Source organism: Eptesicus fuscus, chromosome 9 (assembly GCF_027574615.1).
Source record: "Eptesicus fuscus isolate TK198812 chromosome 9, DD_ASM_mEF_20220401, whole genome shotgun sequence".
NCBI lineage: Eukaryota > Metazoa > Chordata > Mammalia > Chiroptera > Vespertilionidae > Eptesicus > Eptesicus fuscus.
In genome coordinates, this window is record NC_072481.1 from 102,433,023 (window position 1) to 102,460,289 (window position 27,267).

General features: G+C 42.6%; 1 protein-coding gene across 1 annotated transcript in view; it reads left to right on the forward strand.

The window, feature by feature from the left end:
- Positions 1–10,890: 10,890 nt before the first annotated feature.
- Positions 10,891–27,267, forward strand: part of PLS1 (plastin 1) — a 125,146-nt gene continuing 108,769 nt past the window's right edge. Inside the window, exons 1-3 of the mRNA XM_054721626.1 lie at positions 10,891–10,960; positions 21,092–21,255; positions 23,239–23,368. Coding sequence (XP_054577601.1) covers positions 10,891–10,960; positions 21,092–21,255; positions 23,239–23,368 — 364 coding nt within the window. The remainder of the gene's footprint in view (positions 10,961–21,091; positions 21,256–23,238; positions 23,369–27,267) is intronic.

Here is a 27,267-nt window from a genome sequence, read left to right on the forward strand (position 1 = left end):
GTTAGTCACCATTTGATTGCCTTTAACACCTGGCACCCTATGTTAACAATAAACATGTGCTCAAATGAAATGAGGGCAGTGAAGAAATTCATGGTGAAATTTGAGCTGTGCTTCAGGGACAGGTGAAGATATGGATGTGGGAGACTATCCTAGGGAGAGGAAATGACAGGAAGGAAAGTTATCAGGAAGTGGCCCCCAGAGAAAGAGAAGGCCTTTGTCAGGCCATAAGGGGAAACAAGCACTGTTAATGGGTAAAGGGTTAGAGTCCAGAGACACAGGTTTAGCTGAATTAGTGAGGCCATAATTGGATGAAGGAAATGGTTTGAATTAAAGTTTGGAGGAATGGCAACAAAAAGGAGAAAATTCAGTTTTAGAATGTTCATCAGCTTTTGGAATATATTCCTCTAGAATTTAAATAGAGAATAACTAGACAGCTTGTAATTTTTGACAGAGATACAGTGACATCTCATGAAATTACTGTAAGCTGGAAGTCCAAAAGAACAATAAGAGCAGCAAATGGATGTGACAGAGAAGCTTGTCATTTCTAATGTGCCCACTTGAAGTTTCTTACAGGCTGATTTCTTTGAGAAGCCATATAACTACCTTAGATATCTGATCATGTATAAAAATGATATTATAAAAATAGATGGAGAGTTTTATTTCTTCAGCCATACTCAATGTCTGGCTGTACTTTTCTTGTTCCCTCTATACTGGGGAAATATAGTACAGTGACACACAGTGATATAGGATGGCTCCTGCTGAGGTCTTGATCAGTGCAGAACAAACTGCTCTTTGGCAGTTGAACCAGCTTGCAGGGACGTGATGCTTGGTGATAAACCCGAGAACATATCTGACTTACAGGGTGGGCAAAATAGGTCTACAGTTGTGAACACGTGAGAGTTTATTCTTGTATTATTTATTAATTATTGTCTTATTTTCCATGTGAACAACTGTAAATCTACTTTTGCCTCACCCTGCATATTTTTTTCATTTTCACAGACTGGGTAAATTACTCTCTCCCCCTTTACTCACAATGCTAGTAACTTCCTGATTTTAATGATTTGTTGTCTTTGAATGTTTATTTTTGCAGGTAGATTACCCTACTTTGCCTTAAATCAGAAAGACCTGCCATTTCTCATAATATAGTACTACTCAGTTTGTCATCTTTAGTTACAGATGAATTGAGAGAAAAATGGGAAAAATCTTTGTGGATAAAGGGAAAAGGGGAAAATGTTCAAAGAAGCCATGGGCCTGAAAATTGTTAGGCAAGGAATATAGTCTTCAACACTACTGACTGCTCTGAGGGCAACCATAAACTGATTTTCCTCCTCCCTAGACAGACTGCAGTGGGTGAGTGATGCCTGTACTTATGCAGGTGTTTAAGGTCTGCCACCCACTTCTTGGCATCACATAGAAAGAATTAAAATACGAGCCAGCATAAAGTTTAAAGTGAAAGAGAGTTTATTACTGAAGGACTGATGCAGAATGAGGGCAACTCCATAGGTAGAGTAGCTCCTCCCTGTGGGAGTTACTCCCACCCCCCATTTTTTTGTTTTTCTTTTTTATTAAACTTACTAGTGGCCCAGTGCATGAAATTCATGCATAGAGCAGGGGTCCCCTCAGCCCAGCCTGCACCCTCTCCAATCAGGGACCCCTTGGGGGATGTCCAACTGCCAGTTTAGGCTCGGACCTAAACCAGCAGTCAGACATCCCTCTCAAAATTTGGGACAGCTGGCTCCTAATCGCTCACCTGCCTGCCTGCTTCATCGCCCCTAACTGCCTCTGCCAGCCTGATCGCCCCTAACTGCCCTCCTCTGCCAGCCTGATCTCGCCTCCAAATGCCCTCCCTGTAGGCCTGGTTGCCCCCAACTGCCCTCCCCTGCTGGCCTGATCTCACCCCAACTGCCCTCCCCTGCTAGCCTGATCGTGTCCCCAACAGCCGTCTCCTGCCAGCCCGATCTTGCCCCCAACTGCCCTCCTCTGCTGGCCAATTTGGTTCTGATTGGTCAGTTTCTATGCCAGTGTCAAAAGCTCCGCCTCCTAGGCAGCCATTGGCTCCTCACAGTTGACCCACATTTGGTTCTGATTGCTCAGTTTCTATGCCAGTCAGCGTCTCTGGGCATATCAACCTGGCCTGATCAGAAAGGCGGGGCTGATCAGCATTCCCGGTGGAGGCCTGGAGAGAAATGGAAGTGCGGCTGCTGGCCAGACTGGGAGAGAAAGAGAGAGGCAAGTGCTGATCAAAAGCTGCCACGGAGGCAATGGATCAGTCCCTGCTTCTCTCTTCAGGCCTCTTTCTGGCCCTGATTTGCAGCTCCCTCAGCAGTCAGTGCTGGGGCACTGTGTCTGCAGTGGAAGCAGTCAGCGCTGACTGCAGGACTGACTTCCACTTGGTCAAGCCTGGGTCGTTACTGGTCATTATGACCCAGGGTTTTTATATATAAGGATTGGGGTTACATCTATGCTAATAAAAGGATAATATGCTAATTAGACCGGGAGACCTTCTGGATGTCCTTCTGGTCAAAGCCATGGTGGCAGGGCTGATGCAGAGGTGGTTAGGGGCAATCAGGCCAGAAGGGGGAGGACCGTTGGGGGTGATCAGGCTGGCAGGGGGGACAATTCGGGACAATCAGGCCGGCGGGGGACAGGGAAGTTGGGGGAGAGCAGGCCGGCAGGGGGGCAGTTGTGGGTGAGAAGGCTGGTAGTGGGGGGCATTTGGGGGTGAGCAGGCTGGCAGGCAGAGTGGTTAGGGGTGATCAGGCAGGTGAGTGGTTAGGAGCCAGTGGTCCCAGATTGTGAGAGGGATGTCTGACTGCTGGTTATCCCCCGAGGGGTCCCAGATTGGAGAGGGTGCAGGCTGGGCTGAGGGATATCCCCCCACCCCTCATGCATGAATTTCATGTACTGGGCCACTAGTTGGTTAATAAAATTGCATAGGTTTCAGGTGTACAATTGAATAATACATCATCTGTATATTGCATTGTGTATTCACCACCCCAAGTTAAGTCTCCTTTATCACCATTTATTCCCCTGTACCCTTTTCTACCTCCCTAACCCCCCTTTCCCTCTGCCCTCTGTTAATCACCACAGTTGTTGTCTGTGTCTATTAGTTGTGTGTGTGGGTTTTGTTTTTGCTTAATCCCCTTATCTTCACCCAGTCTCAAACCCCTGCCCTCTGACAGCTGTCAGTCTGTTCTCTCTGAATTTGTTGGGATATCTGTTTTTTAAAATTTATTTTTATGTTTTTATTGATTATTTTAGAGAGAGCAGAAAGATAGAAACATTGATGAGAGAGAAACATTGATTGGCAGCCTCCTGTATACCCCCTCCTGGGGATCAAGTTCACAACCTGCACATATGCCCTTACCAGGAATTGAACTGGTGACCTCCTGGTTCATGGGTGGATGCTCAACCACTGAGCCACACTTCCCGGGCTGGGATATACTTTTTTATTGAGGCTCATTTAATCGAGGGGCAGGGCATTCAATAAGAGGAGGAATATTCAGGATTTTTCTGGAAAAGGGCTGGAGACTGCTCAGAAGAGTACTGTGGGCCATTTTGTGTCCTTAGGAAATATGGTGGATCAGGTTTGTCATTTAGTAAGCTAATGTGTTACAAGGAGCATATAATGAGGTTACTGCAAGGTGATATTAGTCGCCATGTTGGATCAAGCTGGTTTTCTGCTGGTTTAAAGCCATATAACCTTTGGGGGTTGGTCTTATTAACTCCTTGACAGTTCCAATAGCCCTTATTGGTTACAGTTGTTTTGCTACATACCCTATCTCAATACCATTGGAGGTGTGACAGACCCATTACTGCACCTGTCTGAGTGGAGCTGAGGGCACAGAGTGTGAAGTAAGCTTTATACTTCATCCCTGTCTGCCCAGACCACCTTTTTCTCATCACTTCTACACTTGCAACTCTGTGTTTTGGTTTCAAAACTGAGGAGGCAGCTGTTTGGTGTTAGCCAGGGATAATGGGGAGAATTTTTGGGTAAAGGCTTTGTGAGAAGAGACCTTTTTTGTGTTGTTGTTGTTGTTGTTGTTTTTTTGTGTGTGTGTGTGTATGTGTGTTTTCACATGCTGATTTAATCATTCAACTATTCAGTAACTCTTTTTAAATTAAATTCTTTATTGTTGAAAGTATTATAGATGTCTCCATCCCCCCCCCCACCCCGCCCCATTGACCTCTCTCAGCCTGCTTCTCCCACTCTCCTCCCCAGCACAGGCCCTCACTCCCCTATTGTCTGTGAGCAACTCTTTTTTTAAAATTTGTATTGAATTTATTGGGGTGAGATTGGTTAATAAAGTATATAGGTTTCAGGTGTACAATTCAATAATACATCATCTGTATATTTGTGTGTTCACCACTCCAAGTCAAGTCTCCTTCCATCACCATTTATCCTCTTTTACCTCCACTACCCTCTATCCAGCAGCTCTTAACTCTTCATACCTATTCATTCAGTTGGGTGAAAAAAAGAAGTAAAATAACTTTTTAAAAAATATATATATTTTATTGATTTTTTACAGAGAGGAAGGGAGAGGGACAGAGAGCTAGAAACATCGATGAGAGAGAAACACCGACCAGCTGCCTCCTGCACGCCCCCCAATGGGGATGTGCCCGCAACCAAGGTACATGCCCTTAACAGGAATCGAACCTGGGACCCTCCAGTCCGCAGACCGACACTCTATCCACTGAGCCAAACCGGTTTTGGCTGAATTAACTTTTGAATCTCTGTGTTTGGATGACCAGATCCCACATTCAAAGTAATGAAGGTCAGAGTTATGGCACTAGCACCTTTCATTTCAATATGGTGTCTTTCTTTCCTTGGGAAAGTTACTTTTTTTTCCATAGTCCTTTAAATATCTTTTTTTTGTTGTTTTGTCTGACTCCATTTCTGGACTCAAAATACTTGTTGATTCACCATGCTTTTATGCTGGTGTTCTGGCCTGGACTGTGCCCCTCTACACTGGTGTCTGATCTGGACCGGGCCCCTCTGGCCTGCAGTTGCTTTAATATGAACAAGTTAGGCCACAAAAGGAATTCTTCACATGCTAAATACTTTAACAAGAATTTTTGTTTCTGTTTTTTTGTGTTGTTTTCCCCCCTCCCCCCCCCCAAAAAAAATCTTTGGTCTCTGTTTTATTCTTGTTTTCTCTTAAATGCATATGTCCTCACATACCCACACCTTTAAGCCTTCCTTCTCATACTTCTCATATTGCCATTTCATATACTGCAATCGCCTTGTGTTGACATAAGAAATGTCCAAACCTGTAGAGAATTTTTATGAGTTCATTTGAGCCAAACTGACAACAATCGCTGGGAAGCAAAATTTCAGTGGTTTGAGAAAATGCTCTGGAGAATGGCAATTTTGCATCTTATTTTACACATTAGAATCAAAGGAGGAGGTGTAAGGGGGTTACATGAAATCTATTGGTGAGAGAGGCGAGGGAAAACAGTGAGGGAAACTCTGCAAAGAACAAATAATGAAGTTAGAAAGGTTAATGAGAATAAAATAGCAAAATATTCTACTACAAGAATAAATTAATCACAGTGAACTGAAAAATACTTAAGAGGCCAGGTATGAACAGAGGTGATCATGTCTAATGCGGTTGGGAAGAAGTTAAGGACACAAAGGGAGTGGTGTGTGGAAGTCCAAGTGGTTGAATTGAGAGAAGGGTGCAGAGAGCACATTATGTAGGCAGTGTGGATGTAATGAGATGGTTAATACTTGGGAAAACAGAAGCATAAAAAAGCGCCAACATCAAGATAACAGTATAAGGTTGACTTTTGCACAACTCAGAGTTTAGGGACACCGACCCCTCTGCAATAAAAAATGTGCATGTAACTTTTATGCAATACTTGCATCTAACACAGTGGGGTAGCTATGAAGTTAATACAGCAGTGCAGTATGTACTACAGTTAATTTTATGCAGCTATGATTTAATACTGCATCTTTGTGTTTATTTACAGTTGTCTAGACTGCAAATGGCACCATGTGTGTTCTGTGTATACGTTTTTATAAATTTTAATATTTTATGATATATTTGTATATATTTTATAGTAACATTTTATGCATTCAATGACATACCTAACTTTTTCTTAATTTTTGATATTTCTAGGCTATGTAGTTCAACTGTGAGGTTTTTCAGACTGTTGCATGTCTTAAATTTTTCCCAACATATTTATTGAAAACAATCTGCATGTCAGTTTCTAACATGACATGGGAGGGTCATTCTAACTCTATCCCTTTCTGTAAAAGGGGTCAATTGTATTGATATTTTCTTTGTTTTTGCAAGAGATTGCTAGCCTTCTTTTAAGAGGTCACAAGTGAGTCAGGCAGTTTGGAATAATGTTACTTCATCCCAGGTGTGTTATACTGCCTTAACTCTTTGTGATGGTACCTACTTATGGTTTCTGAGATTGTGCAAGCACTTAGAAGATTATTTTGCTTAAGAATAAAGTTAAATTTTCATCAATTACCATTTTAAAAAGCTTGGGGTTTGGCAAATCCAGGCTGTTGTCAATAAAAGTGATCACTTTTTAGGAAAATTTACCTTGTAGAGTAAATGAGAAACTTGAGCTCAATTCTTTTGTGTAGAAATATGCTTAGAAAAAATGTGAATTATATTGTACCCATTTAATAGCTTGCTCTGTCCAAAGAGCAGTCCAGCTAGTATGTAGAGTAAGAGATTAACAAAGTCAGTGGTATTCCAATTTATATTTATACTAGTGGCCCGTTGCAAGAAGATTCCTGTAAGCGGCCGCTGCGGCCTCGTGCACTGCCGCCGCCTGCCCGCCCCCGGCCGCCATTGCAGCCGCCTCCTCCCGCGCTTTCCCTCTGGCAGCCGCCTTGCTTTCTGCCTTCCCTCCCTCTTCCTTCTATGCTGTCTTCAGTCTTCACTCCTCCCTCCCTCAGCGTATGCAAATTAACCGCCATTTTTGTTGGGTTAATTTGTATACTCACTCTGATTGGCTGTTGATGTAGCAAAGGTATGGTCAATTAGCATTTTTCTGTTTTATTAGTGTAGACTAGAGGCCCAGTGCACAAATTTGTGCACCATTGGGGTCCCTCAGCCTGGCCTGTGGGATCGGGCCAAAACTGGCTCTTTGACATCCCCCAAGAGGTCCCAGATTGCCAGAGGGTGCAGGCCAGGCTGAGGGACCCTACCAGTGCACGATCGGGGCTGGGCAGAGATGCGGGAGGTTGGCCAGCTGGGGAGGGACTGTGGGAAGGCTCCAGGGCATGTCTGGCCCTTGTCGCTTAGTCCCAATCAGCCAAACCCCAGCAGCAAGCTAACCTACCAGTCGGAACATCTGCCCCCTGGTGGTCAGTGCACATCATAACCTATAATTAATAGGTTATGTGACTGGTCGACCGGTCAACTGTCTGTCCCCTGGTGGTTAGTGCTTGTCATAGCGAGTGGTTGAGCAGCCCTAGCATATCATTAGCATATTACGCTTTGATTGGTTGAATGGACAACCAGACACTTAGCATATTAGGCTTTTATTATATAGGATGACAGACTCAGTAGACATTTTATTTTATTTTATTAAAATATATTTTATTGAATTTTTACAGAAAGGGATAGAGAGTTAGAAACATCAATGAGAGAGAAACATCGATCAGCTGCCTCCTGCACACCCACCACTGGGGATGTGCCTGCAACTAAGGTACATGCCCTTGACCAGAATCGAATCTGGGACCCTTCAGTCCGCAGGCTGACACTCTATTTACTGAGCCAAACCGGTTAGGGCATCAGTAGACATTTTAGTTAACTAAAGAAACTCTGATAAAGAAAGAACAGGTTGATATGGAATATACATGATTACTTCTTGCAAAGTCAGTGATGCAGCTCCCTCTTGTGAATTGTGGTTGAAAAGTACATTGCTGGAAATATAAATTAAAAAAAATATTTTCAGGTTTCCTTTCAATAGAAAGAAAACTTCAATTAACTTACATTTCTTAGCTGCTTATTTCTTCACATAGTGATTTATTTCTGTGACCTTATGATCTTTAAACTTGTAATGGAAAGCTGAAAATAGGATGTAATAGGAAAAAAGGAAGGTTATGGTGAGAGATGAGAGAAGAGTTTGTGAAGAAGAGAGGAGTATATGGGACCCTGGTGGCACTGCTGCTTTGCTCACCAGAGATACTGACATGCTCCAGAACCTCTTACCCTAGCCAGTTCTCCGGAGAAACACTATCAAGGCTTTTTCCATAAAAATCAGGTATAAAGGAAATATCACATTTCTCCGAGTTCTTTAAAGCAACTTTATTGAGATGCCTCATCTGGCTTGAATGCTGTCAAATTTTTCTCAGACACCTGCAATTTGCCTCTTAGCCTCTGTTATCCTGGGATCTTAAATGGAGAAAAACATAGAGGAAGTTCTCCTATCCTCAGTCATCAATCCTGTCACCAATCCTCAGTGGATGTCTGGAAATACCCCATGGCTTAGTGGATTTCTCTCCTAGAGGTTCTACTACACTTTGTCTATACCTTGTCTGTGCCTCGTCTCTGCTACCCCTGGGCAGCAATCTTCTTGCTGTCATTTAGTGAGTTCCCTCCTTCCCCATTACGATCATCTCTCCCTTCTCTGGGTCTCTCTCATTTGTGGCTTCCCAGAGGCCTCTCCTCCTGCTGCCCCATTCCCAAGATATCCAACCTAAGTAAGCCCTAAGAAGGTCTGTGCTTTTATCCAAACACAGAAGGCCCACAGATTCCAGACTGGTTTTGCTTTCTGTGCTGCCAGAATTCCTAACATAAAAGATAGTTATTACTTTTATTGATTGGGGGTCGGGGGAAAGAATAAATGTAGAAGACCGAAGAAACACAAGCGACACTTAGAGAAATGGAGTTACACAGCTTTATTACGCCGGCGGTCTCAGAGGAATTGTCTCCAGAGTCTGAGCCAACCAATATGGTGGAAGCCCTTCTTTTATCCCCTTTTGGTTTGTTTGTCCCCCAAATATGGGTGGGGCCTTCCGGACCTTCCGTGGGCTTTGCAAAAAGCCCCATGGGTTGGGATGTGGGTCTTGAGATCATATCTAAGGGCCTGGCCTGGTGCCAGCGCTGGTAAACCCCCTCCGGGCGTTCATGGTTTATGGCCTCTCTAAAATGGGAGCATTTAGGTATCAGGTCTTGCAAGACCAGATTGTGAGGAAAGGGGCAGTGACTTAATTATAGGTTATCAAGAATGTACATTAGGTTACTGCACAGATTCAGATTGCTAGCCCCCTAAACATCAGGGTTACATTGGAATTAGCCTTTTAGCTTTCTCATAAACATAATTTGACTTTTCAATACATTACTCTGCCCAAATAATATTAACTATTTTGATTAAGATTGAGGTTCTGAAAATAAAATTTTCTCCTGTTCAAAACCTATTTTGTTATCTTTATTATTTTTATTAATTTTACTCTCTGAGTTTACAATTGTTATATTATGAATAATTTAAAACAAAAAATAATTAAAAGTACAATAGCAATTTTAACTGATGTCCATATACTTATGCTCAGATGGAACAGATGTTAAAATTTTGCTGTAATTGCTAACAATCTGTCTTTTTTTAAAAAGAAATAGATCTAGCTCTAACCCAAGCTGCACTCCTGGCCTTCCTCTCCAGAGACAACCAGAGAGAACTCGAATAAATGAAATCAGATATCAAAGAGAGCATTGACAAGTGACACTATAGAAATACCGACAATTTTAAGAAAATACTTTGATCCCCAGGCCCTGGTCAGGGCGCATGCGGGTGGAAGCCAATCAACATATCTCTCTCACATCGATGTTTCCCTCTCTCACTCTGTCTTTCATCCTCCCTTCTACTCTCTCTAAAAATCAATAGAAAAACATCAGCAGGTTAAGACTTAAAAAAATAATTCCACTTTGAGATACTTATCTTACAGAAATAAACAAGGATATGTACAATTATATACCTATTAGTATCTTCATTGCATCATTGTTTAGAACAAAATATTGGAAGTAATGAAATACCCTGAAACAAGAGATTTACCAAATATGTTATGGTACAGTAATATGTGACCATTAAATATTGTATTGATAAGTAACATCGAAACATACAGCATATTCATGCAAAAATATAATATACTAACATTTTTCACCCCTTAAAAAGGTATTCATGTACTTGAAAGTAGAACAGATAATGTAGATAATAAAGTGATACCAGTTGATGTTTCTGGATAGTGGGTTATGGGTAATTTTAATTATGTTTTGGAAAGCAGCTGTGATCACTACCACCAAAGCTATTTTCTGTTTGGGTCATTTATTACCAATTACTTTCTACAATGACTACCACCTGTTTGTTTTTGTTGCAACTCAGTTTTACTTAATTTTCTTCCATTAGCTTGTATCACTTGCTCAGAGTAAGAAAGGACCCCCATATCTGGGAAAGAGCTCTCCCTGGGAGAAGGGAGAGTTGGTGGCAGTGGACGCATATTGTCAAGCGGACCATGAAAGCCACAGCTCCATCTCCAGCTGCGCAGACTCCTCTTACTATAAAATTCTATTTGTGGATGCGGCTCATGTATTAAAATTTTGCTTTCTGATCTCTTTATGTTAACAATTCTTACAATTCCCTCAAACTTGAAGTGCATATTTTACTGAAATAGTGGGGTAAAATGTAAATGAAAATAATGTGGGCTATTAAGAAATAGCACATGGTGTGAAAAACAGGTATTTGTTACCCTGGGATTGATTTCTATTTCTTCCTTGTCAGCCAGACCTCTCAGATAATTCCTTCTAGATATTTTACTGCTTGTGGACTCTACTGCTTAGATATATGTCCAAAAGGCTCTTTTTATAACATTGCTTTTTTTTTTTTTTTTTTTTTAGGTAGAAAGACCTGAGGGAAGTCTTTCCTGTCAAGATGGAAAATAGTACCACTACCATTTCTCGGGAGGAGCTGGAGGAACTACAAGAAGCATTTAATAAAATAGGTATGCTTTAGAAAAACTCCATGTGATGTTCTTCTTCTGCTTGGTATCAGACTTCCAAGAATGGAACAATACCTTTTATTGCTTCTACCATCACCCATTTACCCCGAGACGTATTCCTTTTTTTTCTTTTCATCTAGGTTTCACTGGATTCTTTCTTTCTTTCTCAAAGATAAACTGAAACTAGGCTTGAATTTCTAGGACAATTGTACTTTCAATTCTTTGATCATTTCTTTGCAAAGAATAATCCAGGTTAATGAATGACAGTGTAATTGAATATGCTTAACATGATATCCTCATTACAAAGAAAAAATTGAGAAATACTTCCTTGTCTATTAACTGAACTTTGGCCTTTATGTGTTTTTCATTAACAATAACACTTTTTGACTTCGTTTAGAGTATTTTAAAATCTTAATATTCTTTTTAAAGGTCATAGGACCTATTTTCCTGCTCCCTTATGCATAATTTAAAAATCTTAGTGTCATTTTTAAAGGTCGTTTTGTCTTATTTTCCTACTTTCACTTTTTAAAGCCATTCAGTGTTTTGTCTTTATGATATTATCTTTTGAACAGCTTTGTATTTTTCTCACCCCAAAATTTTCCTCATACTCTGATTGCGTTTCTTCTGCATTTTGCTCGTAGAAACCTGTGACAAACCCGGAGAATATAAATACCATATTTGGCTCTAATCTGCAAGCACATGCAAGCTGAGCAGTCCGTAGGCAGGGGGATGCTGACACCAGCACTCTCGCCCTTCCTCAGTAGGCCTTTCTTTAGTGTAGGCTACGGAGAGCAGTCAGGTGGTAGACCATGGAGGATAGAATAAGCAGTTTTGTGCCTATACCGCTCACAAACCTAATGAATAAAGACGGAAACTAATGTAGGTAAAATGCAATGTGGAATGAGTTTTTGAGACCAATACAAAGATAAAAGATTTAAGATTAAAAAGTAAAGCTCTTCAAAATAAAAGGAAAGCTTATGACTTACAAATAAAAAGGAAGCTTATGACTTACAAATCATTGCTATGAATTCTACAAATCTCTGGACCCCTCCTGTTCTCCATGTATAACTGGCTCCAGAATAACTCCAACCTTCAGAATACAGTCTGCATGGTGGCTGAATTAGGCTCCCAGGGCATGCCTTAATCTTGGTCTTGTCTTTATTTTGGGCACCATATATTTGTCATTAGGGCATTGTATGAAGATGCTATGATTTCTAAAACATCACTGTTAAAAATAACTTTTATAGGGTTTTGTAAGCAGTGCCTAGAGTCTTTTTAAGACAGAAATTAAGCAATTATTGGGATATTCTGCTTATTTTGAACATTGAAATAGAGGAAGTAATAAAAATGTATTGCCAGTGTTGCTCAATGGTTAAGTGTCGATCTGTGAACCAGGAGGTCATCATTTGATTCCCAGTCGGGGCACATGCCCGGGTAATTGAATATGCTTACTATGACATCCTCATTACAGAGAAAAAAAATATAGAAACACTTCCTTGTCTATAAACTGAACACTGGCCTATGTGTTTGTCATTAACAAGAGTACTTTTTGACTGGGAGGTCTTTCCTAGATATGGGAGTCCTTTCTTACCCTAAGGTCCCTGGTAGGGGGTGTGCAGGAGGCAGCTGATAAATGATTCTTTCTCATCATTCATGTTTCTATCTCTCCCTCCCTCTCCCTTCCTCTCTGAAATCAATAAAATTATATATGTTTTAAAAATGTATCTCTTTAGTTTGGCATTTCTGTTATTTTATAGGTGCAGTTTGGTAGCTTGCATAAAAGCTAGGTCTTAGTAAAATAAATAAATTAGTAATAAATTTTCTTTGTTTAGCACACCCACTTTAACCTTTATGACTCATGGACATACAATCCTGTAGTACTTATTTACGTAATGATATTTTGAATAAATAATTCATTGATGGAACAATTCTAACAGCAAGATAACTTGCTGTGTGAGAGAAGTGCTGACAGCAGCTGAGCATGTATGTACTTGTTACTTTATTTACAAGGTAAATGGCTGCTCATAAACTCAGTGATCCCTCTATTTATTTGTTGTACCAACAAACTTTTCTCAGAGGTCATCCAACCTAACTAGATGGGATATTTTGGGTTCTCTAGGGAGAAGTGGGAGATTAAAATATTTGTCTTATTTTTTAATTGTGGTAAGATAGACATAAAATTTATCATTTAGTGTACAGTTCAGTGGCATTAAGTACATTCACATTGTTATGCAGTCATCACCACCATCGATCTCTAGAACGTTTTCATCTTCCTATGCTATCATTATGTCCATTAAATACTAACGCCCAGCCCCACCGGGTCTACTGCCATGAATTTGACTACTCTATAATAACCTATTATAAGTGCAGTCATAAAATATTTTTTTGTGTGTGACTGGCTTACTTCACTTAGCATATGTCTTCAAGGTTCATTTATGTCATATCATGTGTCAGAATTTCCTTAATTTTTTTTCAGAGAGAGAGAGCGAGGGGGCGCTCTTTGTTGTTCCACTTATTTCTTCTTCATTGGTTGATTCTTGTATGTGCCCTGGCCAGGCATGAAATCTGTAACCTTGGTGTATGGGACGATACTCTAACGAAGTGTGCTACCCAGCCAGGGCTGAATTTCCTTACTTTTCAAGGCTGAGTAATATTCCATTGTATGTCTATACCATATGTTGTTTACCTGTTCATTAGTTGATGGCCACTTGAGATGTTTCTATCTTTTAGCTATTGTGACTAATGTTGCTATGAACATGGGTATGCAAATATCTGTTCAAGTCTCTGTTTTCAGTATACTGAGAAATGGTATTATTGTATAGTTAAGCATAGTATTACTGAATCATATGCTAATTTTATGTTGAATTTTTAAAGGAATCACCATACTGCTTTATATGGTAGCTGCACTATTTCATATTTCTACCAGCCGTGCACAAGGTTCCAATTTCTTCAAATCCTTGCCAACACTGTTATTTTCTGTTCTGTTTTGTTTTTAATATAATAGTCATACTCATGAGTGTGTAGGGGGATCTCATGGTGAGTTTGATTTGCTTTGCCATAATAATTAGACATGTTGAGCATCTTTTCATGTGCTTATTGGCCATTTGTGTATCTTTTTTGGAGAAATGTCTAAGTTCTTTGCCCATATTTTTAATTCCAAGTTGTTGTTTTTTTAAATTACAGTTTACATTCATTATTATTTTGTACTAGAGGCCTGGTGCACGGAATGCATGCACTTGGGGGCGGTCCCTCAGCCTGGCCTGCACCCTCTCGCAGTCCAGGAGCACTGGGGGGATGTCCGACTGAAGCTTAGTGGGCCTAGGCCATCAGTCGGACATCCTTAGCATTGCCACGAAGGCGACAGAGGCTCCCACCGCTGCTGCTGTGCTCGCCAGCCATGAGCCCGGCTTCTGGCTGAGCAGCGCTCCCCCTGTGGGAGCACACTGACCACCAGGGTGCAGCTCCTGCATTGAGTGTCTGCCCCCTGGTGGTCAGTGCGTATCACAGTGACCAGTCATTCCACCATTCAGTTATTTGCATATTAGCCTCTTATTATGTAGGATACCTATAGATGAGGTCCCCTAGAGCCATAAGAAATGCAAAAAATTCACTGTTAACTCATTCTCGAATTGCCCCCCACTTAAAATCAAATTGCCCCCCTGTGGGGCGTGTGCTGCACCTTGGCAACCACTGGTCTTGACACTCTTCCTCTCTGAGCTTCATTTCTGAATACATACACATATACCATGGGAATTGTAATCTCTTCTCCGCCTACCTCACTGGGTTGTCATGAGGAGGTTCTGAGCTAATAAATCTAGAAATGTTTGATCATGTAAGTGATGTCTAAACGGGAAGGGATTGTTATTTTTAAGCCCACGGGTACTCTCGCAGGTAGCAGGTGCTGATTAGGGGAGGAGGGCATGATTGTTTCCTGGGACTGGAGCTATGGAAGCTTTGCAGAGGGTTCCGCGGCCTCGGAGGGGCGGGCTCTGGCCAGCAGCCCTGTAGCAGTGGTCGTCCCTGGAGGTGCTGGCGGGGGCAGGGCGTTAAGGGGGGCGCTAAGGGGGCATCGAGGCCGAAGGGGGAGTCACTGTCAAACCTTCCCACTTGGTGCCATTCTTTAAATTGTATGTGGTTGTTTCGCAGCTGTTTGTGCTCAGGGCCAGGATCCAATCTCCTGGAGCGGGGCGGGGGGCCGGGCCAGGGCCGGGCCAGGCGGGCTAGGAGGGCGGCTTTAGCCCGTCTCCAGTGAGGTTCAGTGCGCGCTGCCGACGTCAGGAGGGGGAAGGGTCTGACCCTGGGGGGCCGCTCAGGCCTGCCTCCATCTGGGTCTGGAGTTGTAGGGAGGAGAGGCCTGCAGAGCCCCAGCGGAGGGGGCCTGGCAGCGGCAGGCCGTGGGCCCTGGGTGCCTCGGGGCTCTGACCCGTGGTCGCCGGTGTGCTATTGTTGTGGGCGCCCCGGCAGGGGTGGCGCGGGAAGAGATCAGGGTTCGATTCGGGCTGCAGCTACCCCTAAGTCTGGGTCTTCTCATCTGGTCAGCCTCCCCATCCCCCCGGGGGTGCGGGGCGGGGGAGGGTGTCCGTGCAGGGGGATCGGAAGAGCTCCCCGTGGCCGCTTCCTCTTCCTTCTTTGCAGTCCGGGCTCCTGTGAGGCGCTCTCCTCAGACCCCAGGAACGTGGCTCTGGCCGCCTGCCCCCTGCCGCGTGAGCATCCTCCTGCTGGTCTGTCAATACCAAGTTGGTCATTACTGGGACACCGTAACGGACTATTAGCACACTACCTCTTTATATGTATAGATTAGTTTCAGGTATACAACATAGTGATTATCACAAAGTGTTCCTCTGGATATTTCCAGTGCCCACCTGACACCACACATAGCTATTACAATATTATTGACTATATTCCCTGAGCTGTACTTGATTATTTTAAAATCTTTATTGTTGAGAGTATTACAGATGCCCCCTTTTTCCACCCATTACCCACCCCACCCTAGGCCTTCACCACCCTGTTGTCTTTGTCCATAGGTAATGCATATATGCATTATAAGATCTTTAGTTAGTCTCTTAATCTCTGCCCCCTCACCCCCTTCCCTCTGAGATTCATCAGTCTGTTCCATTTTCCATGCCTCTGATTCTATTTTATTCACCAGTTTATTTTGTTCATTAGATTTCTTGTCTGTTTATTTTGATTTCTATATGCAATTATTGATAGATATGTATTTATTGCCATTTTATTGTTCATATTTTTATCTTTTTATTTATCTTCTTCTTTCTCTTCTTAAAGAATACCCTTCAACATTTTATGCAATACTGGTTTGGTGGTGATGAGCTCTTTTAGCTTTTTCTTGTCTGTGAAGCTCTTTATCTGACCTTCAATTCTAAATTATATCTTTGCTGGAAAGAGTAATCTTGGTTGTATTCCTTGATATTCATCACTTTGAATATTTCTTGCCACTCCCTTCTGGTCTACAAAGTTTCTGGTGAGGAATCAGCTGGCAGTCATATGGGTGCTCTCTTGTATGTAACTAATTGTTTTACATTTGATGCTTTTAATATTCTCTCTTTGTCTTTAACTCTTGGCATTTTAATTATGATGTGTCTTGGTATGTGCCTCTTTGGGTTCCTCTTGTTTGGGAGTCTCTGCACTTCCTGGACTTGTAAGTCTATTTCTTTCACCAGGTGGGGGAAGTTTTTTTATCATTATTTTTTCAAATAGGTTTTCAATATCTTGTTCTCTCTCTTCTCCTTCTGACACCCCCTTAATGCAAATGTTGGTACCCTTGAGGTTGACCCAGAGGCTCCTTATACTATCTTCATATTTTTGGATTCATTTTTCTTTATGCTCTTCTGACTAGGTGTTTTTTGCTTCCTCATATTCCAAATCATTGATATAATTCTTAGAATCCTCTACTCTATTGTTGAAACCCTGTAAATTATTCATTATTTCAGTTAGTGTATGCTTAATTTCTGACTAGTCCTTTTTCATGTCTTTGACATTCTCACTAAGATCCTTGAAAGTCTCACTAAGTCCCTTGAAGCTCTCATTAAGTCCAGTGAAGCTCTCATTAAGATTCTTGAGCATCCTTATAATCATTGTTTTGAACTCTGTATCCAGTAGTTCCCTTGCTTCCATTTCTTTCATTTGTGACATGTTTCTTTGTCTATACATTTTGGCTGCTTCCTTGTGTTTGTTTCTATGTATTAGGTAGACTGCTATGTCTCCTGGAATTGGTAGTGGCCTAGTGTAGTATTATTTCTATCAATAATTGCATATAGAAATCATTATTTGAAGAAATAATGATGATAAAAAAAAAACTTCCCCCTGGAATTGGTAGTGACCTTGTGTAGTCACCTGACCTGGGCACTCTAGGTGAGCCCCTTTGTGGCCTATGTGCACTGTTTTGTAGTATTTGAGCCTTGATTGATGTTGGCATTACTGGGATGAATTGACCTCCAGGAAAATTGGCTGTGAGGACTAGTTGCAACTATTCTATGGAGCAGAACTTGCTTCAGTGGGGCTTTGGTGTTCACTGAGTCTGCCCCTTGAGTGTGTTACTTGTGGATGTGTAGAGTAGTAATATGATATGGTGTGAAGCTGTTCATCAGGTGCACTGGCTCTGGGTCCTCCTAGGAGGTACAAAGTCAGCCACTGCCTAGGGCCACTCAGCAGGAGCTACAGAGAGATCTGCAGATGGCTGCTACTTGTATTGGGCTTGGAAGTGCCCAGGAAAGGCATAGCTGAGAAGCAAGGCAGGCTGGTGCTAGTGCTAGGTCTTAAGCCTTTTATTGATAGGTATGGCTCATTTTGACACCAGCTGCTGCTTGTTTGTGAGATTTTTTAAAAGTTTGAAGCCTGAACCAAGATGGCCATTCATATGGAAAAGCTGCTAACAAACAGCTTGGGTGGGGCTGCAAATTGTATTGGCCAGGATCCCAAGTAGTCACCAGGGCAAAGTGAATAGTGTGGGCCATACTGATGGAAACTCAGATATGGCTGCAAGTCAGCTCTGAAACTGGGGAGGTCCCAGCACTGGAACAGTGACCCCTGAGAGCACTACTATCTGGGACAAAACCCCCCTCAGTTCTTGCCCTGATGCCAGATAATCCAGTTCCTTCCTGAATATCCCAGGTTCCTTTTAAGTGGCCAACCCAGTGTTGGAGCCCAGAGGGATTGAGTCCAAGTAAGCCTGTGCACCAGCCTTTAAGAGGGAGTGCCTGGGTCTCCAGCAGCCTCTTTGTCACTCAGCCATAATCCCCACTTGTTTTTACAGCCTAAAGTTACAGGGGCTTTTCTTCCCAGCTCTGGAACCCTGTGCTCAGGGGTCTGGTGTGGAACTGGGACCTCTTGCTCCTCACAGGTGGTCTCCACAGCAGAGATATCCCTCCTGATTAAAATAAATGCCACAAGCCTGTTGGTGCTTCTGCCCCTCCTACCAGTCTTAATGTGCTTTCTTCTTTACTTCTCTAGTTATAGGATTTCACGTTCATCCAGATTTCAGGAGGTTCTGACTCATGGTTATTCTGTACTAGTATTTTAATTGGAATTTTGATATGCTTGTGAGGGCAGCAAGTACCCATATTTACCTACACTGCCACCTTGGTTTTCTTCTACCTCTGCTGTACTTAACATCCCCATGTCTATGCCCATTTTTAAACCAGGTCAGTTGTTTTTTGTTATTGTTGTTGAGTTGTAGGAAGTCCTGTTTCTTTTGAAAAGGTGATATTTATGGTTATTTAATCTAAACCTTGATATCCTCGTTTTTAAATTTAGAATAGTAATATTAATTAACTCAAGGTTGTAAGGATTTCATGAGATAAGTCAAGTTCTTAAAAGATATTGGCACAGAATCCTATCTAATAAAAGAGTAATATGCAAATTAACCATCACTCCACACAAGATGGCCGCCCCCATGTGGACCAAGATGGCTGCCACAAGATGGCCAGCAGAGGAGAGCAGTTGTGGGTGATCAGGCCAGCAGGGGAGGGCAGTTGGGGGCTACCAGGCCTGCAGGGGAGAACAGTTAAGGAGGACCCAGGCCTACAGGGGAGGGCAGTTAGGGGTGACCAGGCCTGCAGGGAAGGGCAGTTGGGTGAGACCAGGCTGGCAAGGGAGGGCAGTTAGCGCTTACTGTGCCAGTAGGGGAGGGCAGTTGAGGGCGATCAGGCCTGCAGGGGAGGGCAGTTAGGGGTGACCAGGCCAGCAGGGGAGGGCACTTAGGGGCAATCGGGCTGGCAGGGGAGCAGTTAAGTGTTGATCAGACTGGCAGGGGAGTGGTTAGGGGGTGATCAGGCTGGCAGGCAGAAGTGGTTAGGGGCAATCAGGAAGGCAGGCAGGCAGGCAAGCAGTTGGGAGCCAGCAGTCCTGGATTGTGAGAGGGATGTCCAACTGCACTTTTAGGCCTGATTCCAACAGGATCAGGCCTAAATGGGCAGTCGGACATCCCTTGAGGGGTCCCAGATTGGAGAGGGTGCAGACTGGGCTGAGGGGCACACCCCTCCTGAGCACTAATTTCGTGCACTGGGTCTCTAGTAGATGCTTATAAAAAAGTATATTATTTCTTGTCACATCGCACCCAAACCACAGAGGTCATAGGGATGGAGCTGCGATTTAAGCACACACATATTTCTGTCTTTAGAGTCCTAACCTTTATCTATTCTTATTAGTTTAGCATGATGGTTAGCAGGTAAATAACTTTTTCTCAGTCATATATATATTAATTCTCATCCAAGAATATGTTTATTGATTTTGAGAAACAGAGATAGAAAGAGACAATCAGGCCTCCTGTACGTGCAGGGGATTGAATCTGCAACCTAGGTATGTGCCCTGACTGGGAATCGAACCCACAATCTTTTGGTGTATGGGTCGACACTCCAGCCAACAGAGACACCTGGACAGAGCTCATATTTATTTTATAGTACTCCCTACCACAGCACAGAAGTAAGCCAGCCTAGTTTATTTTTCCATTGCGGAATTATAGGAAACAGTTCTGAACTGATGATATACTAAATAATGAGTATATGGTGATATAGTAAATAATGAGTATATGGTGATATAGTAAATAATTTCTATTTGAATTCAAAGAAAGCAGTAGTAATTACTACAATAGCAAGCAATTTAGCTTGTTAAGTGACTTCTGAGAAACAGTAAAATTGTTATTATTGGTAGGTTCTAGTTTAGAAATTTTTCATTGTTCTGAAGAGTATAGAGTATTGATTCTGGAAACTCATGCATGAGACTTGAAAAGTTTCTATCTTTATAATTAATTCAGTTATAGTGAGGGCAGCTCTTTTACTGAAAGGAATAAAATTATATGAACCAAAGCAACTATTACCAAATGTGCCACGAGAGCCCATACAAGGTATATCAAGGCAACTAACCAAACACTCCAGAGCTCTGTTGCCAACTCTTGGCAGAAGTGTTTTGTGTCACTTGTTCTGTGTCAACAAGTGACATGCAGTCTCTAAGGAAAACCCATGGAATGGTATTTCATTGATGATATGAAAATGCCAAGGGAACTTATTTCCAAAAGTCCACATAGGTGTGAAATTATTTCTTGAAAACTTAAACTCAAAATAATATCCAACATGATTCAGCCTACATCATGGTATCATCAATACATTATGAAGAGGCAGTGAATTATTAACACATGAAATAGGACTCCACCAAGAGAAATGTAGGCCAGAAATGCCTTATGTGTATTTTATACATACATAGTTTATATGAAATGTGGGTCCCGCAGACCCCTTCTGTAAATTCTGTAAAGAAGTTAAAGTCTGGTGGGTTTTCCCTTGTGACCATTGATGCTGTATTTCTTCTAGATATCTGAGACTTCCAAATACTTAGTTCTTTGAAGCTTAGTCATGTGCTACACCTGAGTGCTACTTCATCTATTGGGGCAGTATCTATATTATGCACTTAAAATATATATGGTAGTCCTAAATCTATGGGGGAAAAGTGTATTTGAATATGAGTTTTTTTGCATTGCACAGTTCAGGTGCAGGAAAAAATATTACTGCTACTAGCAAAACAAACCTAAAAGGTTCTGCCTGTCTGTGAATCTCCCAAACAGCCATCTGAATGCACCTCTCCAACAGAGAACAATTGATATTTGACAGCTCATAATTTATCTTACAGATATTGACAACAGTGGGTATGTCAGTGACTATGAACTTCAGGACCTGTTTAAGGAAGCAAGCCTTCCTCTGCCTGGTTACAAAGTCCGAGAGATCGTGGAGAAAATTCTAGCAGTTGCTGACAACAACAAAGATGGCAAAATCAGTTTTGAAGAATTTGTGTCTGTAAGTAATTGAATCCTGTCTTGGCTACTGAATATATTGCTTTGAGGAAAATTTTAATAATGTCATTGTCTCTTTGCTTAAATATAGCTGCAGAGACCAGAAAAGGTGCTGCTTTAAAATTGATGATGATGATAACTACAATGATGTCCACAAATAATTAATAAAATAAATAATTAATAAAACAAAAGAAAAAGTCAGTCTCAAATGGAAGTCCAGCTTAGAGAACAATTAACAGTTTTATACCCTAGTAAAACTATAGTTGCATTCATTGCTCAATGACTGTCTCTGTGTGCAGAATATTTAATGCTATTATTTGGCCTTGAGAAATGGAATATTTTTTTTTAGCTGAAATAGCTAAGGCATGGAAGCTATATCTTCTAGAAACTGGTTGTTTCCTTTTGGTCAGTTAGACCTCAGTTTCAGTAGGGCCAGTTAAATGTTGATGCTAGCTCTGAGAGCATTGTTTCATTGTTAAACTACCTCAAGGCTCAAGGAACTAAACAAGATGAAAAATAACATATGACTCAACCAATTGGCAGTTGAGCAAGGGCTGTTGCTCCTTCCCATCATTACCACCATGACTACATTTTTCTTATGAAAAATATAACTGTTAATACAATTAAATAAATACCTATGAAATGTAAATTATCTGCTTTTTCATTTTTTATTGGTTAAGCAAATATTCAAGCCCCTTTCTTGCCAGGAGCTCTGCTAGGCACTGCGAATAGTGTGCTGAACAATGAGATGTGGTCCCTGCTTTTGTGGAGTTTGCATGTGGTGGGGAAGACAGAATCACAAAAATGGATAGAAGAAAACGGTGACAATTGCAATGACAGCAGTACAGGTCTCCTTGAGAGTTTATAGTAGAAGGAATTGAATTTGGTGGGGAGGCTGGAGAACTAAGGGACTCAGGGAAGGTGTCCCAGATGCTATAAAGGCTAAGCAGAGATCTGAAGAAAAATGCTAAACAGATAAAAGGGACAGAGGGGGGAATGAATAATGTGTGAGGCAGGCAGAGTGACATCCTGTGTGGAGGCTCTGTCGCTTTAGGGATGGTAATATGCTAATTATTCCTCACCTGGGGAAAAGGAGCTGAGTGGCTGGAGCTGAGGTGGTTAAGGGAAAAGGAATTCGCTAGAGAAGTAAGTCAGGGTCAGGTCCTGCAGGGTGTTTGTCCTAAGTGCAATATTAAGCCAGTGATATGGGAATAATAGAATGGGAGGTGACATGATCAGGTCTGCATTTTAAAAAACTCATTCTGGTGCTACTTGAAGAACTGGTTGAATTCAGTCTAACTGACCTCTAGAAAATCCAGTGAGAGGGTGGTTGCGAGTGTGTTTCTCTAAGCTTATGTTATTTCCTACAAGAGCTAACTTACACTGACACACATACGTACATAGGAGATGTCCAGCCAAGACAACACCTTCATTCAGGCATTTTAAACTCTCTCATGTAGCCCAGCCAGTGTGGCTCAGTTGGTTTGGTGTCTTTCTATGCACCAAAAGTTTGACATTTCCATTCTGAGTCAGGTCACATGCCTGGGTTTCAGGTTTACCCCCAGTTGGACCGCATCCAAAAACTCTGACTGATGTTGTTCTCTCTCTCCATCCCTCTCCCTCCCTCTCTCTTTTTGTTTTCTGTCCCTCTCTCTCTCCCTTCCTCTCTCTAAGCATGTCCTGGGGTGAGGATTAAAAAAAAAGAAGGAAATATAACTCTAGCATGTAGTTATTCTTTAGTTTCATGGCAAATCTAGAAGAATAATTTCAATGTGTTCAATTTAAACTTTATTATAACAAAATTTTTTTCTAGTGGTTGGGATGCAAACATTTGTCCATTTTATGTTATTGGTAAAATGACCTGTGAGTTATCTGTTAGTATTTATTTTGATGTCATTCCAAATAAAGTCTAAATAATTTTTCTTCATGTTGCAAGGTTTTCTATGATTATCTGATGAAGGCTCATTTTACTTTTTTCCCTTTCCAGCTAATGCAAGAGTTAAAAAGCAAAGACATCAGCAAAACATTCCGAAAAATAATTAACAAGAGGGAAGGGATTACTGCTATTGGAGGAACTTCATCCATTTCCAGTGAGGGCACACAGCATTCCTATTCAGGTAATTTCCCACTCCATTCAACAAGTCTCATATTCATCAAATCTAAAAATGCCATCTTACCTAATAATAGACAAATATGTAAATTGTCCGTACCTTCGCTATGCCCACAGCCAATCAGAGTGAGTATGCAAATTAACCCACCAAAGATGGCGATTAATTTGCATACAAAGGCAGGGCGGGCAGCACCATGGCCTGCTTCCGGGGGTAGGGGTCCATTGGGGGCGGAGGAGGCCCTGTGGGCAGCGCCAGACACCGCCCACAAGGTACCAGTCCATCGGCCGGGGAGGTGGTGGGGTGGGCAGCGCCAGACGGCACAGGAGGGGTCCGGGTTCATCGCAGGCCCCAGGAGGGGCAGCAGCCTGCCTAGCCGCTCCCGGGGGTCCCTGGGAACATTGCAGGCATGGGGTTGCTGAGACACCGACCGGGCCTCTGGCCACAGATTCATAGCTTCGTGGAGACCGAGGGCAGGGATCTGCCTCATCTGCAGAGAGACAGAGGTTCTGCAGTGCCCCCAAGACATGGGTGGGCCCAGCCAGGGATCTAGGGGCATGGAAGGACTCCCGGGCAGAGGGGCAAGGACCCTCACCCCTGAGGCGAGGGTTGAGGGGTGGTGCCACCTCAGTGGAGGGGTGCTGCACTGCAGGGTACTGGACTGACTGATGTGATTCAGAGAAGCTCCCAGTGCTAACCGGCCTCACTCAGGAGGCCTTCACACTTCAGAGGCAGTGACTCCTGCTCCTGCCTTGACCCAAAAGCAAGCTCGCTACACCCTGCCCCATAGCAGAGCATGCCTAGGCAGTGAGTGGGAAGCCTTCCACCTGCTCTGGAGAAGCGGGGGCAGTAAAGAATGGGGGGAGAGGAAAGAATGTGGAGCATCCGCAATGAAGAGGTGCTTGAGAAAGAGGCTTGGAAGCCTGACTGGAACGTTTGTTCTGTTTGCCGGGCGGCTGCCCCTTAGGAAGCACAAAGAGCATGGCTCTGAGGGCTTCCTGTGTGCTGAGTAAAGTTCCACAGCCAACTGGAATTGGCCTCAGTTTCCTGGTCTGTAAAATGGATGAAGCGTGTCCCAGTGCCTTCACTGAGCTTTGATGGCCAATTGAGATACTATATAAAGAAAATGAGGGAAGAATTGAGAAAGAAAAGGAAGGACGAGCAACACAAAAGAAAGACTGAAAGGAACCTGTAAACCCATTGTCACTTAAATAGGGAATATAGTCAATAGTGTTGTAATGATGGTATGATGCCAGGTGGGTACTAGAAATATCGGGGAACACTTTGTAAAGTATATGATTGTCTAACCACTATTCTGTAACTAATATAAAACCTGAAACCAATACAAAATAATATTGAATATAAAAAAATGAAAATTGGAGTGAAATTTTTATAAATTTCAGTTTAAATAAAAGCTGTAAAGGAAGGAAGGGGAGAATAAAAATAGTGTTTTTCATTTTACCACTTCATTAAAAAGACAGTTGTCTTTATATGGTGCTTTTATACTTTTCTAAGTCATTATCTCATTTTAATTTCCGGGCAACTTAAAGACAAGATAAGTATTCCCTCCACTATTCAAAGAAAGGAAATCTTGGTGTCTGGTCCTAATGATTCAATCGTCAAGCCCTTATTGTAAAGCAGGGTTAGTAAAATTTTCTGTGCAGGGTCATATCTATACTAATAAAAGCCTTGGGGGTGATCAGGCCAGCAGGGGAGGGTATTTGGGGGCAATCAGGCCTGCAGAGGAGCAGTTAGGTGTCAATCAGGCCAGCAAGGGAGCAGTTAGGGGGCAATCAGGCAGGCAGGTGAGTGATTAGGAGCCAGCGGTCCCGGATTGTGAGAGGGATGTCCAACTTCAGGTTTAGGCCCGATTCCACAGGGATCGGGCCTAAACCTGCAGTTGGACATCCTCCGAGGGGTCCCATATTGGAGAGGGTGCAAGCTGGGCTGAGGGACACCCTCCCCCATGCACGAATTCGTGCACCGGGCCTCTAGTCTATACTAATAAATGGGTAATATGCTAATTAGACCGGGTTGACTGGATGTCTTCTGGTTGTCTGGTCCTCCTTCTGGACAAAGCCACAGTGGCAGGGGCTGAGGCAGAGGCAGTTAGGGCGATGAGGCCTGCAGGGGAGGGTGGTTAGGGGCGATCAGGCTGGCAGGTGAGGGTGGTTAGAGGTGATCAGGCAGGCAGGCAGAGGTGGTTATGGGCGATCAGGCCGGCAGGCAGGTGAGCGGTTAGGAGGCAGAGGTCTCAGATTGTGAGAGGGTGCAGGCCGGGCTGAGGGGTTCCCCCAACTCCCCCCCCCCCCCGTGTATGAATTTTGTGCACCAGGCCTCTAGTTTATTATAATTCACACCATTGTTTTATGTACCATTGAGGGAAAATCAGAATAAATTATAACATGCCATCAAATTTGAAATGCCTCTTAATTTCAGAGATGTCAGAATGAAAAATCCTAAAATATAAGAAATCAATAAGTTCTTACTATGTGTCAGGTGCAGTGCACAACAAAGAGATTAGAAACAGTAAAAGTATCATTTATTTTCAGCACTGATTGTGTTTAATCATAACCTTTGAATGGCTTTTTCATCTTGACTGGTGGTGTGAGTTTTCCTTTAGACCTGATCTAGGAACATGGGAAGAGGTGTGTTGGAAGGACTTCCTCTTTCCATTTTCCAGGAGCTGAGATTCCTGATTCACCTTTTATCAAGCAGCCAGTGATGGGAGAGCCCAGCACCGGACGGTTTGATCGGATAGATTCGCTGAGCTGTGGCCAGTGAAAAACCGAGAGTGGCAGTAACTCCTCAGATGACAGGCCTTGCCCATGTTAAACTTACCTCTCAGTGTCAAGATATTTAAGAACCTTTAGCAAAGTTTCTTTTGTTCATATTAACATGACATAATTAGAACATACTTTTTTTTTTTTTTTTCAGGGAGGAAGGGAGAGGGATAGAGAGCTAGAAACGTCGATGAGAGAGAAACATCGACCAGCTGCCTCCTGCACACCCCCTACCGGGGATGTGCCCGCAACCAAGGCACATGCCCTTGACCAGAATCGAACCTGGGACCTTCCAGTCTGCAGGCCGACGCTCTATCCACTGAGCCAAACCGGTTTCGGCTAATTAGAACATACTTTTAAAATATTTTACAAAAATTCACTGTAGCTTCTTTCCCTTTCTTTCTTTGAGAGCTAAATCTGTTAAGTATCCTCTTGGTTCTCTTCCTTTCTAACTGGATTTTTCTCTGATAATATACTTGCACTTCTCCCACCTGTTGTATTTTTTTCCTAATCTTTTCCCAGTGTGGTAGTGTAGTGGTGAAAGCAGTGGTCAATAATTGTTACCTCCATTTTTTAAAGGGTATGTGCTTTTTAAAGCTATTTCTGCCTGTCCATTCTAAGAAAAAGGCTTCTTCCTTTTTAAAAAAAACCTTTTAATTGAGGTAATATGTACATTTAGAAAAGTGCTATAATCTTTAAATGAATTTTTACATGTGTATCTATATATCCTGTAGCAAAATCCATGTAGCTGCCTGCCAGATAAAGATAGAACACTTCTATCTCCTGAGTAGTTTCCTCATGTCTAGTCTTCCCTAGAGGTAACCACTTTTCTGATTTCTATCACTGTACCTTTTTTTAGTTGTTTATTAAGGTACTAGAGGCCCGATGCACGAAATTCATGCTTGGAGGGGGGGTGTTGTCCCTCAGCCCAGCCTGTACCCTCTCCAATCTGGGACCCCTTGAGGGCAGTCGGACATCCCTCTCACAATCTAGGACTGCTGGCTCCCAACTGCTCACCTGCCTGCCTTCCTGATTGCCCCTAACCGCTTCTGCCTGACAGCCTGATCACCCCCAAACCACTCCCCTGTCAGCCTGATTAATGCCTAACTGCTCCCCTGCCAGCCT